Genomic DNA, 16783 nt, shown 5'->3' with positions numbered 1-16783 from the left:
AGGTGGCAAAGTGGGCTTCTTTTTACACATTCCTCCTGAGCTACTGTTCTCAGAAGGTTGCAGTTGACGACTAAGATTTAGCTTAAATTGTTGTTTTTGTGTGTGCATGTGTGTGTTTCATTACCCTACCTTTTCTCTCATAACGAGCACTGTCTTTATTGTCTACTGAAAGCTCTGCAAACCCCTTGTGGGTGGGTGCAACCCAATATCTGCTTCTGTTTTTCTTTTCTCAATATGTCGTTCTACTTCCATCTACAACCGGTGGCGGAAGATAAAGAGAACCAGGACTTGGATGCTACAAAGGGCATGCTTAATTGCTTGTTATTCTTTGTTCCCTAGCAAATGTTAGGATAATGCACTAACTGCAGGCAATGAGCATAACAGGTTGCCTGGTGGAGCTGCCAGCTACTCTTCCAAATGTTATTTTTAATTTAATAAGCTCTTGGCATGCCAAGCCACATCTTACACTTCCCAAATGCTTTATGTAGCTCGCAACTCTCAAAACCCCACCACACCGAGCTGCTTTGAACAAATGATGACAGCAAGTCCTTCCCTCAAAGCATCCCTATTTGTTTTGGCCAGTAGGTGCCATTCAATAGCTTCACTCTGATAGAAACTGAAGTGAGTTTAGGAGTCTAATTTGTGTGTAAATACTCCGCCGAGGGTTGATTCATGCCTCACTTACATGAGCTCATTAATATGCAGGTCTGCTGCAGAAGGAAATGTTTTACTGATCCCAGGCCAACCCAGACAAATTTGCAGTCTGAAGTGAAGGGCCCCTGCCACCCCACAACTCCACTGGACTGGCCATGAGATCTCACTTCATCAATGGTGACAGCACAGGATCCTTCATCTCATCTGTGTTCCAACAGAGGGCAAATGACCAGGCGGTCTCAGGAGAAATAGCTGGAGGGTTTCCATTGTGGCACCACCCAAATTCCCTTGCATAGAAGAATAATCATTTTAATCTTCTCATCTCCATGTCTGAGTCTATCATTTGACTGGCAGATTACAATACAATACATTATTCTGCCTTCCCCCAATGCCTCACACATTTGTGTATTTATGTTTGAAAGAACAAATCGTTCTGATGCTGGGTTGCTTAACCATAGTTCTGCAACTCCATATTTCTGACTGAAATTTGAAGATGCCATCTTTTCATTGTTGGGTGGAGTAGGTGGCCCGAGGAAGGAAGTGAATGGATGGATGAGAAGGATAGGAAGAAGAAGGCAAAGCTACGTTGCTTCTGGTATTCACTGAGCCTGCAGTGGCATCCCAGTCTATGCTTTGATTTATACAGCACTCTTTTTGTATAATTTAATCTTACAGAGAAGGGTCAAAGATGTGATATCACCAATTGTATTTGAAGCTGCGTATGATCTTGGAGACCATATCACGGCAAAGGAGGAGAAGGAATTGCCTTCACTCAAGCCTGTTCTTCGGTGGAAGAGAGGGCAGAAGATGGCTCAGAGAAACCAGGTGAGATACCAAATGATCTTCCTGCTAAAAATGGATAAATAACAGCACCATGAGAATCTAGGAGGGAAAGAACTTTGCACTAAAGCTCATGTTTACCATGCCAGGTAACACCAGATTTAGAAAGACTGTTGCTCTGGAGATGGTTGCAGTCATGGATTTAGTGAGGGACAGGCAGCCTGAGAGCTTTCATTCAGTCTTTCTGAGCACTCTACAATGTTTCTAGTCCTCACTGCTGCGTAAGTGTGGTTGCACAAATAGCCTCCCCTGCCCCATAGCTTTTCTGGTGTCCTTCAGTATTTGTTTTTATTCACCACCACATATTACACACTAATTTATTTATTTTTTAAAGAAACCTTCAAGCAGATGATCAGAATGAACTGTGATGAATAAGATGCTGGGTATTCACTCACTGCCTATTCAGAAGAGTGGTCTCCCATCTGCATTCCAAATTTCATATAGTTAAAAATAGCTGCTTCCAACTGGTACAAGTAAATGAATCTTAACAGAATACCGCTTTTGCCAGAGGGTAGAAGTGTGTGAGGGTTTCCTGAGGAATGTGCCCGCTTTCATGGGGCAGTTTTTCTTATTGTCTGTAGTTTTGTAAACCAATGTCAAATGAAAGAACATTAAACATGTTGTGGGCGGGGGCGGCGGATTGTAAAGTTTTAGACTTGGCATGGTGTTTGTTGTTTTGCTCCACAAAAACTACGGATTGGGGATGTTATTATTATTTTTTGCATTTACGTATTACCCAATGCAAGATGCCTCTACGCAAAACTGCACACTACACTGCAACAAACAATTTCCTGAACACACATTAATCAACATCAATGACAACATTCCCACTTAAACAGAGGACTAAACACAAAATCGCCATTCAGAGTATTAACATTACTGGCTGAGAAAGATGGCACTCTAAAGCACAGAAAAACTGCTACCGCTGCAGCTAAATCTATTAAGATACTAAAAAGTATGAGGAGAAGGCAAATCTTTGTCCCGCATCCAAAGGGCTGTAAAGCAAGCACCACTCAAGCGTCCCTGGGGAGAGCATTCCGAAGGGAGGGGGCCAACACTGAGAAGGCCTGCTCTTTTCTTGCCACCACATAAATTTGAGCAAGAAGGGCCTCCCCAGGCTGGTTGAAAGGCTATTCTAGTGTGGAATCAATTTAGGGTTGTGCCTACTACCATTAGGCAGATAGAGGTGGAAGCCTCAGTCAGATGGTTTTGAGTGTCATGAAAGAGCGGCAGGTAGTTATTTGTTTTATTATTGCTGTAGTTTTACTGTCAGGGAGGTGAACTTGTGGGATGTGTCTTCCAGGCCAGACACTGGTTAGGGCTCGGCTGCTCCTTATCATAGAGAGAGCTTCCTAGGCCAGCACCGCGTCAGGTTTGAAGATGGTGAGAAAACTCTCCACACAATAGGGAGAAGTCCCACAGCAACCAAAGGTTACAGCACACTGTGGAAACTCTCTGTGAGGAAGTGGCTGGGGAGCAGATAGGACGCTTTGTAGACCAGCCCTGATATCATTCAGGATGGCAACAGAGGAATTTCACGAGGGGTAGGGAAGGCAGTGACCAGTTTCACAGGCCTAGCATTGTCAGGCAGTTCATTATCCTTCAAAACATCTGCTACATGTAGGAGAAAAATTATTTGATGCCGAGGATGTACTCTGATGTTGGGTAGAGCAGAGGAGAAGTTGTCAGTGTTACTCCCAATATGTCCAAGATACAGATCTTGCCTTTATTACAGGAAACTGCTTTCTCCTACCCCTCCCTCTTAGTCTAATTGAATATAATGTTTGTGTCCCCCCCATACTTTGGTTGAGTGGAATCCCTAATGCATCCAGACCCACCCACATATACTTGCCTGGCTTCTCATGTTGGAATTCAGTGGTCAGAGTGAACCCAAAGTTGGCAGTGAATGGACCCTTCCCATGCCAGGAAATCTAAATACGATCCCACCCAGCTTTTGAATACAATTGGCTTGAACTGGGCTTTCCAATGGTCTGTCCTTTAATGAATCAGGCCTGCATGTGGGAAGGAAAGCCAGACTGATAGGCTTGGAAGTAATTTAGTCATGACTTGAAAAAGAAAGTGTGTAGAAGCATTTCTGACTTTGAAATGTCTGCAGTTGATTAACTTAAGCAACAAAACCGTACAGAACAGCCGTTACCTTTATGCTAAATGTGACTTGTGTATTTGCAAAACCATTCACTTATGCAGATTGGGACAGCGGCTTTTGGTTTTTCCTTTGTAACAGAGATCATGTGATTGGCAGGTGGGTTGCTCCACCCACCTATCAAGCAAGTCCCTTGCACACCACTTCCCAAGGGCCCAACAAGCTGAAAATTTAGGCAAAATGCAGAGCACAGAGCTGGCAAAGTTGCTTTCTGCAGGTTCAGTTGTATGGCCATGATCCTGTAGCCAATCAGTATGTCAGGTGCTTATAAATGAGATGTATGAAGACGTGGGTGGTGCTGTGGGTTAAACCACATTGCCTAGGGCTTGTCGATCAGAAGGTCTGCGGTTCGAATCCCCGAGATGGGGTGAGTTCCCATTGCTCGGTCCCTGCTTCTGCCAACCTAGCAGTTCAAAAGCACGACAAAGTGCAAGTAGATAAATAGGTACCGCTCCGGCGGGAAGGTAAACGGCGTTTCCGTGTGCTGCTCTGGTTTGCCAGAAGCGGCTTAGTCATGCAGGCCACATGACCCGGAAGCTGTACGCTGGCTCCCTCGGCCAGTAAAGCGAGTTGAGCACTGCAACCCCAGAGTCGTCCGCAACTGGACATAATGGTCAGGGGTCCCTTTACCTTTACCTTTATGAAGTACTTATGCTCCTTTTCAGTGCTTTTTTTCTGGCGGTACTCAACGGTACGCAATACCAGCACCTCGCCCCTCCTTCAAATATTGCGGTTACCCTCGTGGTCACTTCCAACTCTATGGTCCTGCTACTTCCTAGAGCTTTCAGTTGGTGTGGAAGAAGGGAAAAGGGAAAAATGTGGGGCAGAAGGGGCCTCTGTGAGCCCGTGTGTATGCGGCCAGGCAATGGGACAGGGCAGACGGCTGTGTCTGGTCAAGAGGCAGACATTTTGGGGGGTGCCGCGATGCACCCCCTGTGAAAAGGGTGGTAGATTCAGAAGGGGGATCACCATGAACTTGGTGAACACCGGCAACTTTTTTACAGGGGAAAAAAGTACTGCTCCTTTTCTGATTTATCATTTATCTCGCAGCAACCTGGTTTGGCTGCTCAGGGTTTCGTGCCTGGGTTGCCCATTATCTGCTACCCAATACTGACCCTTCACCCCATGAAATGGAACATTTCCCTGGCAGGTCAAGGAATTTTACAGCTGTTCCTGGTCACCTCTTGCAAGAGCACGCCTGTTTGTTTAATAGAAGGATTCCTTTTTCTACATCTATAGCTCCTCATAAATTCGCCCCCATTTGCTTCACCTGCTATGACTCTCGATGGAAGTACTCTGCCAGTTATTTTGTCTTCTTGTAACCCGTGTCTTTAATTAAATCCCAGAAAATGCTCAGGAATGTTAATTACTTGTCGTCAGTGAGATGAAATCAGGTGCTTGCATTGGGATTCATGAGATGTTTTTGCATTGGGATTCATGGGATGTTTTCTATTAGACGTGCTTTACAAACAGCCAAGAGTCTGAGCATGTGCAGTAAAAAGCAACTGGTTCTTTGCCATCACTAGATGCAAGGGAAACCTTCCTTATCAAGGAAAGGTGAAGAGAGTCACATGTAATGCTTTGCATTTGATCAATTCCAAAGGGATGCTTTTTATTTATAACTTCCTTTATTAGCCTTAGTTTTTGAGGTTTCAAATCTCCAAGCTCTCTTCCAGACCATGTGTTAAGGCTGTTTCAAACTATCGTTTGCTTTTTAACTTGGTTATGTCATCACAACTTGACAGTGGCTCATAAGTGGTGTTCTGTGGACCCCAAAGGGTCCGCATAACCCACCCAGAGAGTCCATGGCACCATTCACACAACAAAATCTACCATAAAGGTAAAGGTACCCCTGACCGTTAGGTCCAGTCTTGGACGACTCTGGGGTTGCGGCGCTCATCTTGCTTTACTGGCCGAGGGAGCCGGCGTACAGCTTCCGGGTCATGTGCCCAGCATGACTAAGCTGCTTCAGGCAAACCAGAGCAACACATGGAAACGCTGTTTACCTTCCCGCCGGAGTGGTATCTATTTATCTATTTACACTTTGACGTGCTTTCGAACTGCTAGGTGGGCATGAGCTGGGACCGAGCAATGGGAGCTCACCCCGTCGCGGGGATTTGAACCGCCGACCTTCCGATCTGCAAGCTCTAGGCTCTGTGGTATAGACCACAGCGCCACCTGCGTCCTAAAATCTGCCATAGCAATATCAAATTTTTCAAAAGTAGATCCTGCACCATATCAGAGATTATTTGGTCTGCTTGTTTTCCCCTTCCCAGTAACGTTATTTTCTTAATTCTCGTAGACTGTTTTTGAGAGGAATTGTCAGTCAGATGACTGTGCCGCTGATCTTAACCTTCAGGGGAAACTATTCCTATCCGGGTGAGTGACACTTTTAAATGCTTGATTCATTTTTTTTGGCAGGGGGAATACTGGTTTAAACTGTCAGGACCTGTATAATTATGTTTACATGCATAGAGGACACTCTATATTCAGAAAACTCTAGAGCTAAACTTTTTTATTCCCCCTTTCCCCAACTTTTTGTTTGCAGGCTATTTCATACTGTTGGTTCACCCCACCCCATGCTTATTATAAATTATATTTTTTATATATATATATATATATATATATATATATATATATATATATATATATATATATATATATATATATATATATATATATATATATATATATGAATATGAATTGTGTCCCACTTTTAATTTCGAAGAAATGCCAAGGCACTTTATGTTGCTTTATTGATGCTTCTCAGGCATTTCACGTGCTTGGGTATGATTTCTGCATTTGCAGTAATGTCTCCCCTCCCCATGGTTGAATATAGTTACTGACACATTCTGCAGCTGCTCCAGCCACGTTGACCAAACCTGTGTGCGTTTGATCACAGGTCTGCCAGCAGCATTCAGCCGGCAGCTGTCAGGGAAGAGAGGAGCGGTGTCCGGGGCCATGTTCAGAATGTAACAATGGCAAAAAGGCAGACGCACAAAATGGGTTTGCCTACGTGGCACTACATACGTGAAAAGGGATATGGGGGGCAGCGGGCTGAGAGAGCCCCTCTTGGTTATTAAAAATAAAGCAGGCAGCAACGGAAAGTGGACAGGTGCCACCCCTGGAGCAGAATGGGCAGGCGGTTTGTAGCAGTGCAGCTGGAGAGTAAATCCTCCCCGAAGGACTATATAAATGGAATAGCACTCCATGTGGTGCCATGAGAAGGAGTGCAGCTTGACCGGGAGTGGTAATAGAAAAAGCAGAGTGCCTGGGCTCCTCGCGTGGCTTATGCATTCCCTGTGGGGGAGAGGCCGGAACAAGACTTGCGCATGGACTGTGCGTTGGTTTATGAGGACAGGGGGAGTGCGTATGATCTTTGGATGGAAGACGAACTTGTTATAAATGACGGTTATTGATGGGAGAACTTCAAAAGCAGTTTTCCTTCCTCGTATTTCAGCTACCTAAACTTTCCCTGCTCTTGTCATTAAAACCAGAGTGAGTTTTATTTCCCAGCATATTCCTCTGCTCCACCACCCGCAAATGCCGACATTTGGCTTTAAGGCCAATTGGCACCAAGTATTCAGAGACCCTTTCAGGATCTATCTTCCAGCTGTCATTCATTTGCAACCCCTCCGTACCATGCCAAGCTTTTCTCATTTTTCATCGCTGCAAATAATGTGCAGTGGGTGGTGGGTGGAGGGGAACGCCGAATCCTGAAATGGAAATTGGAGGACTTAATTGCGGTGCAGGAATTCCTTCTCAGTTAGTGTCAGATTCACAAGATGCCATTTCTATGTTGTTTCTCGTAATAATTATAGTGCTAGCGTTTCTGGAGCCCAAGTATATAAAGTGTGTGGATATCTATAAATATGGGTTCAGCCCAGTCCAATGCATGCCAATGTCTTTGGATGGATCTGGACAAGAGAGATCAATTTGCAATAGCCACTTAACTTGGAGTAAACACTCTTAAACTCAATGCTGCTTTCTTCTGAGTAAGCATGCATAGGATTCCACTGTTAAATTAGGGGTGCTGTGTTAATCCACCAGCTTCTATTTCTAATGCAGATAATTGATGTCTCAGGGATGGAGCCAATTAGTCTGGACTTTGGTTGCTTCTGCCAATTCTGGCCAGTGAATTTTGTTTAATAGTGAGATACATGGATTTGACAGTGGACAGGAGTGGGTTGCAGATGGAGATGCCATCCAACTCTGTATGTCTGTCAGCGCTGCATTATTTCAAAGAATTCCTGAGTGTAATTGATTACACATTCCCACCCTACAACCAGACACAGATCAGAAGATAAATGGGCAAATCTTAATATTTTAATATTTATTTTGTCACAGTCTGTTTTGGGGGAAGGGGAAGGTATCTATACATTTTTAATATGTATATTTTGCCTTTATGCCTGACACAACAAAAGAAAATCAACGCATGGTAAATGCAAGATTTTTCTAAATAAATGTTAAAAACATTTACCGGTATACCCTACCTTTAAGCAGAACAATGAAAACTTAAAAGATAGCTGAGAAATATAAAACGAATGTCCTAGAAACAATCATATTAGTAAAGCTAGTTCATTAGGATTAGTGCTGCAACCAAGTTAGAGAAATTGTAATTGATCGTTATCAGATTTTTAGTTAATTAATTTATTGATTAATTTGCGTTAAGATTAGAGCTGCAGCCCAGCTAAAGGAATTGTAATTGATTAATCATCAGATTTTAGTTGATTAATCTATTGATTAAATTTGCACAAATTTACAATTCATAGAAATGCAATCTTTCTCTTTAAAAAAAAAATATTAAAATATTGAGTGTTATTTGGCAGATGAGTTTGCACATGATTTCCCTCTTGTAGGGGAAATGCCAGCTGACTCCAATAGCCTCATTTTTTAAAAAAAAATTGTTTGGGATTGCCTTAACAATTGTGGATGAGTTGCCATTTATTTTCATGCCAAATATGTGCCACTCATTTGCCTTTCTGTAGAACTGAGACCCTCCCCATATTGACAGAGACCAACGTCCATTTTTACTGTGTAAAAAAATCCACCCACCTGTTAAAAACTTGTACCATTATTAATAATGCTATGGGGAAAATTCATTCTTGATGTTGTTTGATTGGTGCAAAACTGGCTCCAGGTTTGATAGGGCATTGTGCCTTCTGGTGGGATCCCTCTTTCACTGATAGGCCCCAACAGGCAGTAGCTGCAGAAACTCGCCAAGCAGAGATGCCAACTTGAATAAAATAATGGGGGATGGGGAGTCCTACGTTATGTAATTGATCCCAAGATGCAGCACGCACACACCATTTGAATGTCAGTGCCTATCAACTGGGGGTGGGGTGGCACCCTCAAATGTTTTATGGGTGGTGGTGGTGGTGGTGAAGGAACCTTGGTCCCTAGGAGTGGGCTCCTATGTCTCCAACAGGGTCGGATTTAGGTTTAATGAGGCCCTAAGCTACTGAAGGTAATGGGGCCCTTTATATGTCCAGCTGTCCTTTGTCAACAACAAATTGCCGCTGTTTTTTGTGTTGAATATACGCTATATGGTAATTTATGGACCTAATAGATATCTAAAGCCATTTGCATATGCAGAAGGTAGGCACCCTCTATACTGTATAGAAATGAGCAAACCAGTGATATTTTAGGGAGCAGGCTAGCAAGTGGGGTCCATTACTTACACCATAGGAGCCTACACAACACTGGATGTAGGTTTTATTTTATTTGTTTTTTATCTTATATTTTGGAAATGTACATCCATTTTTTTCCTTTAAATTTTTTGGGGTCCCTCAATAGAGTGGGGCCCTAAGCTATAGCTTGTTTAGCTTATAAGTAAATCCAGCACTGGTCTCCAAGGATGGCTGGGTGTAGCCATTTTCATTTCCCACAGTGCCCCAGCGTGCTTCAGCTAGTTTCACCCCAGAGCACTGAAGGGAATTAAAATGATGTCCATTAGTTCCTGCTGCTGGGGATCTGGAACAAGTATCACTCCTGATCCTGTGCTACTGGGTGCTCCGGCAGCTGCTATAAGATGCCAGGAGTTGACTCCAGGCCTGGTAGAAGGGATAGTGTGGGACTTTGCTCAAAAAACCCGGTCCATTTTGGAACTGGGTCCAACCCCCTTTAAGTTGTGTCGGATTTTAAAATGGGTTTCATTTTCCACCAGCCTGCTTCCTTCCTTCCTTGAGGGGTGGAAATCCTTACCCTGGGGAGGGAGAAACAGGTGGGAGAGACCTCTTCATTTAAGGCTTTTCCTTAATGGAGTATTAGTTCTTGCCTGAGGTGTGCCTGGGGCTTTTAGTTTTCAAAGTAAAGCTGTATGCCTGGCAAGAAATTATAATCTGTGCCTCTAAACCATTTTTTTTTTAAGGTATGGGTGTTTGTGGAGAGACCATTTCTGAATTGAGATGGGTAGGTTTTGCCCATCTCTACCCAGAAACAAAACTCACAACCCATTCAGATGCCCATATGAGGAGAAGGAAATGATAAAAAAGTTAAAGCTGTTCACCACTCCAGTAGAGATGGCAATCTTGGAATACAAGCTCATAAAGTTTACTGTTGGTTGCAATAAAGAATTTGTTGCACAGTAGCAAGTGATTTATGTCAAGAAAAAGAACTATGCTCAAGCCAGATATTTTTTAGCCAAGAAACGTGTAAGTGCAAAAGAAAAATTCTCAAACAGCAGTTCTTCCATTTCAGCTCACCAGGTGACCCTTAAGAATCCCAATTTCAAATTTCATATAAGTTGACTGTATGCAAGGTTAGTAAACGAAGCTTATGCAGATGCTTAAAATCAAATCTACTGAGTCAGATTTATTTTACGAAAAGCCAAACACAACTGTGCATTTATGGTGTTCTGGCTTTCATCACAAATTTTCAGCCTGTGCAATATCAAATGGGCCTGGATTTACTGTTTCTGGAATTTAAATGCTCTCTTTGGCAAACCTTATATTGCAGGGACAGTATGGCAGTTATGCATGCACTAGGAATTGCTGCATCTTCCACAGGGCCCATTCATTTTATAGCCTTGAGCCATGCCACCAAATGGTTGAATTACTACCATATGTGATGAACAATGCTGAATGTGATCTATCAAAAAGTGTGTTCCTCGAGAGGCAGAAAATAGGTGGCAGACTTGTTGCAATTGCTTTTGTGTGCAAGCACAATTTTAGCCGTAAAATGCTTAATGAACTCATTTTTTGCAGCCCACTCAGGACTGCAAACATGTAGGAGGCTTATCAAGCATGTTGCAACCCCCCAATACTGCACAAGCACAATTCTGTTTGGCTTGCTGGTTCATAAGTTGTGCAAGCTTTCCCTGGGATCAGGTTAGATTTAGAATAGCAGCAACAGCTCAGTCCTGCTGGAGCATTTAAATGAACCAACCTCCTCCACCAACAGCTCTCTTCTTTGCCAGTTTATCTCCTACTTGCACTTTCCAAACCTACCAAAACTTAGAAGTTTTGGAGTGGGGAGAGAAAACCTGCAACTCATATTTCTTGAAATCTTATTGTCAGGAAGTGCTCAAAGAGATTCCCCACTACTCTCGCAAAGATAATGTACGTGAAATGCTTTGACCATTCTTAACTGTGTTGTAGCTGCTGTTAAGACTGTCTACTGTCCTGAAAATTTCTCCTTAAGCAAGCAACAGCTATGAGTCCGGTCAGCAGCAATATTTATTTGCGAACATAATACAAAAAGGTGCACAGGAGCCAATATGGTATCAAAAGTGTCCACATGTGGGACTGAAAACACGATGGAGCAATGTGACGATAACAGTTTTACAGTTAACAGGCACTTCTGAGACCCTGTTGTTAGGGCTTTGAGTGTTTTGCAGTTGTTGTTTTTAAATCAAATTTATTTGCTCCCCAAAGTTGAATTCTGTCACCAGCATTAAGTGTGTGAGTTTTCAGGGTCCTCCCTTTTAACTCTTCTAGTCAACTTAACTCCCTTACCCATGGATGTGTTATTAAGCAAATTCTACAGCTGCTTATATTTTATCACACATTGTTGACATATTGTTATTCATATCCTTTGCAACTGTGAGGCCTAGGAGCTGGCATTTTTAAAGGTGAAAGCTGAGAATCAAAAGAAGCTAAAGATTTGCACGATGCCGATATCATACATTTCTACGACCTTAGATTTATTTTTATTTAAAGTCTATAGCAGAATAAAGAAATCTGAAACCACTTAATCCATTTTGTTATGCCAGTAGAGGTGTTGAAATGTTATTGGAAGTTACAAGGAACGTTAGAATATATCTCATGGGATGAATATTGCCAGGCCTTATAGCCAGTGTGTTGTACAGTGGTACCTCGGGTTACTGCTTCAGGTTACAGACGCTTCAGGTTAGACTCTGCTAACCCAGAAATAGTTACCTTGGGTTAAGAACTTTGCTTCAGGATGAGAACAGAAATCATGCGGTGGCGACGCGGCAGCAGCGGGAGGCCCCGTTAGCTAAAGTATTACCCCACGTTAAGAACAGTTTCAGGTTAAGAACAGACCTCCAGAATGAATTAAATTCTTAACCCGAGGTACCACTGTAGTGGTTAAGAGCAGTGGACTTGTAATCTGGTGAACCGGGTTCGCTTCCCTGCTCCTCCATATGCAGCTGCTGGGTGACCTTGGGTTAGTCACATTTTTCTGATGTCTCTCAGCCTCACCTCACAGAGTGTTTTTTGTGGAGGAGGAGATTGTTAGCCGCTTTGAGACTCCTTAGGGTAGTGATAAAGCGGGATATCAAATCCAAACTCTTCTTCTTCTTATACATATATTACATTAGTCTGTCTTAATACACATTTGAAGTACATCTTCCATTGAACATCTGCCTGATAAACAGTTAGGGCTGTTGGAACCACCCAGTGAACTGCTACAGAAATTACTACAAATGATATGAATCAAAGCCACCGAAAAGCCCACAAGGAAATCCTGCTGTGTACAAAGCAGATGAGTTCGATTTGAGTTGGTGTCGCCTATTTATGTTTGTTGTTGTTTCTTTTCTTTGGGTGATGAGTCTTCCAGATGAAAAAAAGAAGTGGAAGGGAAAACGCTTTGAAATATACAGCTATATATATATCTGTATATCTATATCTGTTTTGAGATAGCTAAAGAGTCATGTGTCTGCAGGCGCAATGCTCATAACTGAAGGAGATAGCTATTAGGAATGGATAATCCGGTGTCCATTGGCAGCTAGTCTTTTCACTTGCCAAGGCAATTCTCTCCATGACAGCTGATCTGTGATAGGTCTTGCACACCACCAGTTTAGTTATCAAGGGTGTGGCCACATTCCATTGACTTAAGGCGAAGTTTTTCTTTCAAGTTAACGGCAAAAGCCCATTAACAAGAATGAAGCCAGATGACACCCTAAACGATTATTGTGGCCTTGTGAATAAGCCCTAGGCAGAAACTGACGTAGCATATTAGATCTTACAGTTTTTAACCTTACAGTTGACTAGCAGTAGTGAATTTTGTTCCATTTCTTAAGACAGAACAGATCCACATTACAGTTGAACTGAACCAGAGGACAGAATTTCTCCACTATTATTAAAACAAAATAAAAAATAAAAAGATTCCTTCCAGTAGCACCTTAGAGACCAACTAGGTTTGTTCTTGGTATGAGCTTTCGTGTGTATGCACACTTCTTCAGATTATTCTTCTTCCATTATTATTGTTCCCTTTGAAAGTCTGCCCTCTCTGCATTTTGGGGGGGGGGGCTGTTGAAAGGATGTTGTGGGGTGAGGGAATGGGTTCTTGTTACCTGGAAAAGCAAGGAACAAAGAGGAGAGGCACTTTGATTCCCATATAAAGCAGGAGAGAAAGCCCCCAAACAAAGAAGTCAGTATTGAGAGCAACCCCTGAGGAAGAAAAGAATCCCTTCTGATCACAGGTTTGTTCCCTCCCCATTCATGCTGCTCTGTCCTGTCATATGCATTTTAAGGCAAAATGGCCTGTGAAGGGTTGGCCACTTCTGGATCAGCGTCCCAGTCAAAACCAGTTCCCCTAGCCCTGATTTAACTTATTGGTTATACCAGAGCACTAAAAACAGCTACCTCAAGTGTTCCAGTTACTGGGTGTTCTTGAGTACATTTTGATTTGCCACATTATTTATAGAGATTTTGTGTACTTGTGCAGTCATCTGCTTAAATTTTGCCCTGGATAAACCAAAGAATCTGTAGACGACAAATTTCCGCGCCTTTTTCCTGTGCTATTATATAACTTGATTTTGTAAGCACAGATTTTTATCACGGTCTAAAGCACTGTTTTGAAGAGCCCAAGGCCCACTGGAATATAAACCCCACTGGAATGCTTTTGACAGTCAAATTCTTGAGCGAAAACCTCTTCTAAGCAGAGATAATCTAGACAATATTCACATGTGCACAGAGCAATCCAGACTTAAAATAAGTGTGGCTAAGGAGTTCAGTGGCCATGGGAACCAGTCTCTCCCCCCCCCCTTTGATAGGAACTAGGCTGCCCATATAAATGCTAATCAGTTAATAAAATAAAACCGATATCTCTCTTTCATTACTGTTTTGCTTACACCTTCAGTTCCTTAAGAACTGTGTGCCTGTCTGTTTGTCTGTGTCCCAATGAAGCATGGGTCACGTTGTTTCTTGAACAATGCAGTTCAACCAACACATTTTGATGACGGCAGCACTTCCTGTTTAATGAACTGCAGATGCTAAAGAAGGATGGCACCACACTGGCAGTGCAGTTCATACATCACTGCAGGCAATCCATACCCAATGACATCATGCCCCGGATAAGCAAACAGGGCTCAGGAATTCCCTAGCCAATGGAGAGATTCTTTTTCTTAATCCAGTTCTTACTGAAAGTGTACCTGATTCATTCCAGATGTCCTGAGATTTAATGACTCAGGAAACTGCTGTCTTGAAAGGAAGGCCTAAGCTCAGTCTCCTGTTGCTGTTGTGATGAGGATTAGAAACCCTCTGTCAGACTCAAACCAATGAGGTTTTCAATAAAGTACCCTAAAGCTATGAATCTGATGGCAGTTCCTTCAGTTCAGACATTTAGTTCGTGCTTTCCAAAGAATCCCACTTCCCCCCTCCCCTCAAGGGTGGAATATATGCTGTGCTTAATGACTACTTAAACATTTCCCTATTTTTCATATATTTTACTCTACGAGATAACCAGCAGCTGCAGGTAGTGACCTGTGATCCTTATTCATTGTTAACTTGGTGAAAAATTCTGTGCTTCCCTGTATGTATGGCGATCAATAGTTTATTGTGTATATAGTTCGAATGCTTTTAAACTGGAATAATATTTTTTAAAGTCAGGGGTAGCACCCTCCCCCGATGCTGTTGAACTGCAGATCCCATCATCCTGAGCCAGCAGGTTGGGGTTGATGGGAGTTACAGTCTTGCAATCTTCGGGGAGCACCATGGCTGCAACCTCAGGGCCGTCTGGGTCAAACTCTTATGCATCTGTAGCAGTGCATTCCATACTCAGAAAGGCATTGTCCTTGCAGTACAAAACAGGTCAGAACCATTGCACACATTCTGTTTACCGCCCATTTTGCACAAAAATCCACAATAAATATTTGAACTCCATGCTGAAAGAAAGGTTAAAGAAAGCCAGTGTGGTGTAGTGGTTAAGAGTGGTAGACTTGTAATCTGGGGAACTGGGTTCGTGTCTCCTCTCCTCCACATGCAGCTGCTGGGTGACCTTGGGCTAGTCACATTTGGGCTAGTCACACCCCTTGGGCTAGTCCCACTTTTCTGAAGTCTCTCAGCCCCATTCACCTCACAGAGTGTTTGTTGTGGGGGAGAAAGCGAAAGGAGAATGTGAGCCGCTTTGAGACTCCTTCGGGTAGTGAAAAGCGGGATATCAAATCCAAACTCTTCTTCTTCTAAATTGCACCGACTTCTTCGGGGTTTCCTTTGTGTTGAACGGTCATAGGTGCGACATCACAGAGAATTGTAGCAACATTTCTGAGAGATGCCATTAAATTACCTCACTACAAGACTTGAAAGGCACTTTTTACCCTGAATATTTTTTCCTCTTAAAGTATCTCCTTTTATGAACAGGCGCCCATTTTATATTTGCATTTATGTACTTTTGTATCCTCTGCACGCCAATAAAGGAGACTGATTGACATGTGGCGGGGCTGGCGCTTATTTTGATGGGGCTGGGCTGGCAGTGAGGTTGGGGATGTGTGGCTGCACCGGTGGGAGAACTGGATTAGTGGTGGTGCACCACTGCAGCCCCATCCAGATACATAGCATCAATGCCAATGTCACAAGAATGACTCTGTGGCTCTTCCTCACCACATATGCCACTGCTGATGCTCATGTAACGAAAACACGAGGGTTGCTTTTCCAATTGCTGTGTTATTACCAGTAGCCAAGGAATCAGTTTTTGATGGAAGGACTACATCTGTTCTATAAATGAATGAATGAAATGTTAAAACCCACCAAAAGCATCAAGAGGGTGATTTGGAGTGTGCTTAACCCTTTTGCTGTCTGCTGCTTCTGCACTTCAATTATCCTCAAGTATGCTTCCATGCACGAGGTTCCATGTAGTCATGTCTTCAGTCAGATTTAAAGAAAAATAAAAATAAATCAGAGGTAAATCTGAGCAAAAACACCCTTTGACAAAGGCACTCAACTAGTAGTACCCATTTAAGGGCAGAGGGTTCCCACCCACCCCATCCAACCTGGTCAGTTCAGTTCTTCAGCTCCTTTATCAACCTTGAGTCCCCAGATGTGTTTGGGCTATAACTCCCATCATCGCAGACTGCTGGCCCTTCTCAGTAGGAGCTATATTCCAACTGCATCTGGGGATCCAAGGTAGAGAAAATCTGGCTCTGATGCTGATTTAAAGGACTGCAAAGAAGTCATCTGCAAGCATTCACGTTTGCCTACTGTGACCTCTCTGCAAGAGGTCCAGCAGTGCATCAACATGCGCTTCCAGTTACTGCTTTTTGCCCCTACAGACTCCACGATAATCTCAGATATTCATGGCGTCCTTGTGATTGACCCAGTCAAGCAAGGTGCTGCTGCTGTAGAGGATGCAGTGATGTGAAATGGCATATCATGTCTGCAATGCCTTATGTTGTTTTATTGTCAACATATGTATTCTATTCTCTCTTTTTGCTTTCTTTCTCGC

The 16783-nt window shown here is 43.0% G+C and overlaps 1 protein-coding gene across 2 annotated transcripts in view; it reads left to right on the top strand.

Moving 5' to 3' along the window:
* ITGA9 (integrin subunit alpha 9) overlaps positions 1-16783 on the top strand; it is a 212925-nt gene that overhangs the window by 122132 nt on the left and 74010 nt on the right. For both annotated transcript variants that reach the window (XM_033164920.1, XM_033164921.1), the window contains exons 16-17: positions 1330-1479; positions 5961-6037. In XM_033164920.1, the coding sequence (XP_033020811.1) occupies positions 1330-1479; positions 5961-6037 (227 nt within the window). The remainder of the gene's footprint in view (positions 1-1329; positions 1480-5960; positions 6038-16783) is intronic.

Source organism: Lacerta agilis, chromosome 12 (genome assembly GCF_009819535.1).
Source record: "Lacerta agilis isolate rLacAgi1 chromosome 12, rLacAgi1.pri, whole genome shotgun sequence".
Taxonomy (NCBI): domain Eukaryota; kingdom Metazoa; phylum Chordata; class Lepidosauria; order Squamata; family Lacertidae; genus Lacerta; species Lacerta agilis.
This window is presented reverse-complemented; position numbering and strand designations above follow the sequence as displayed.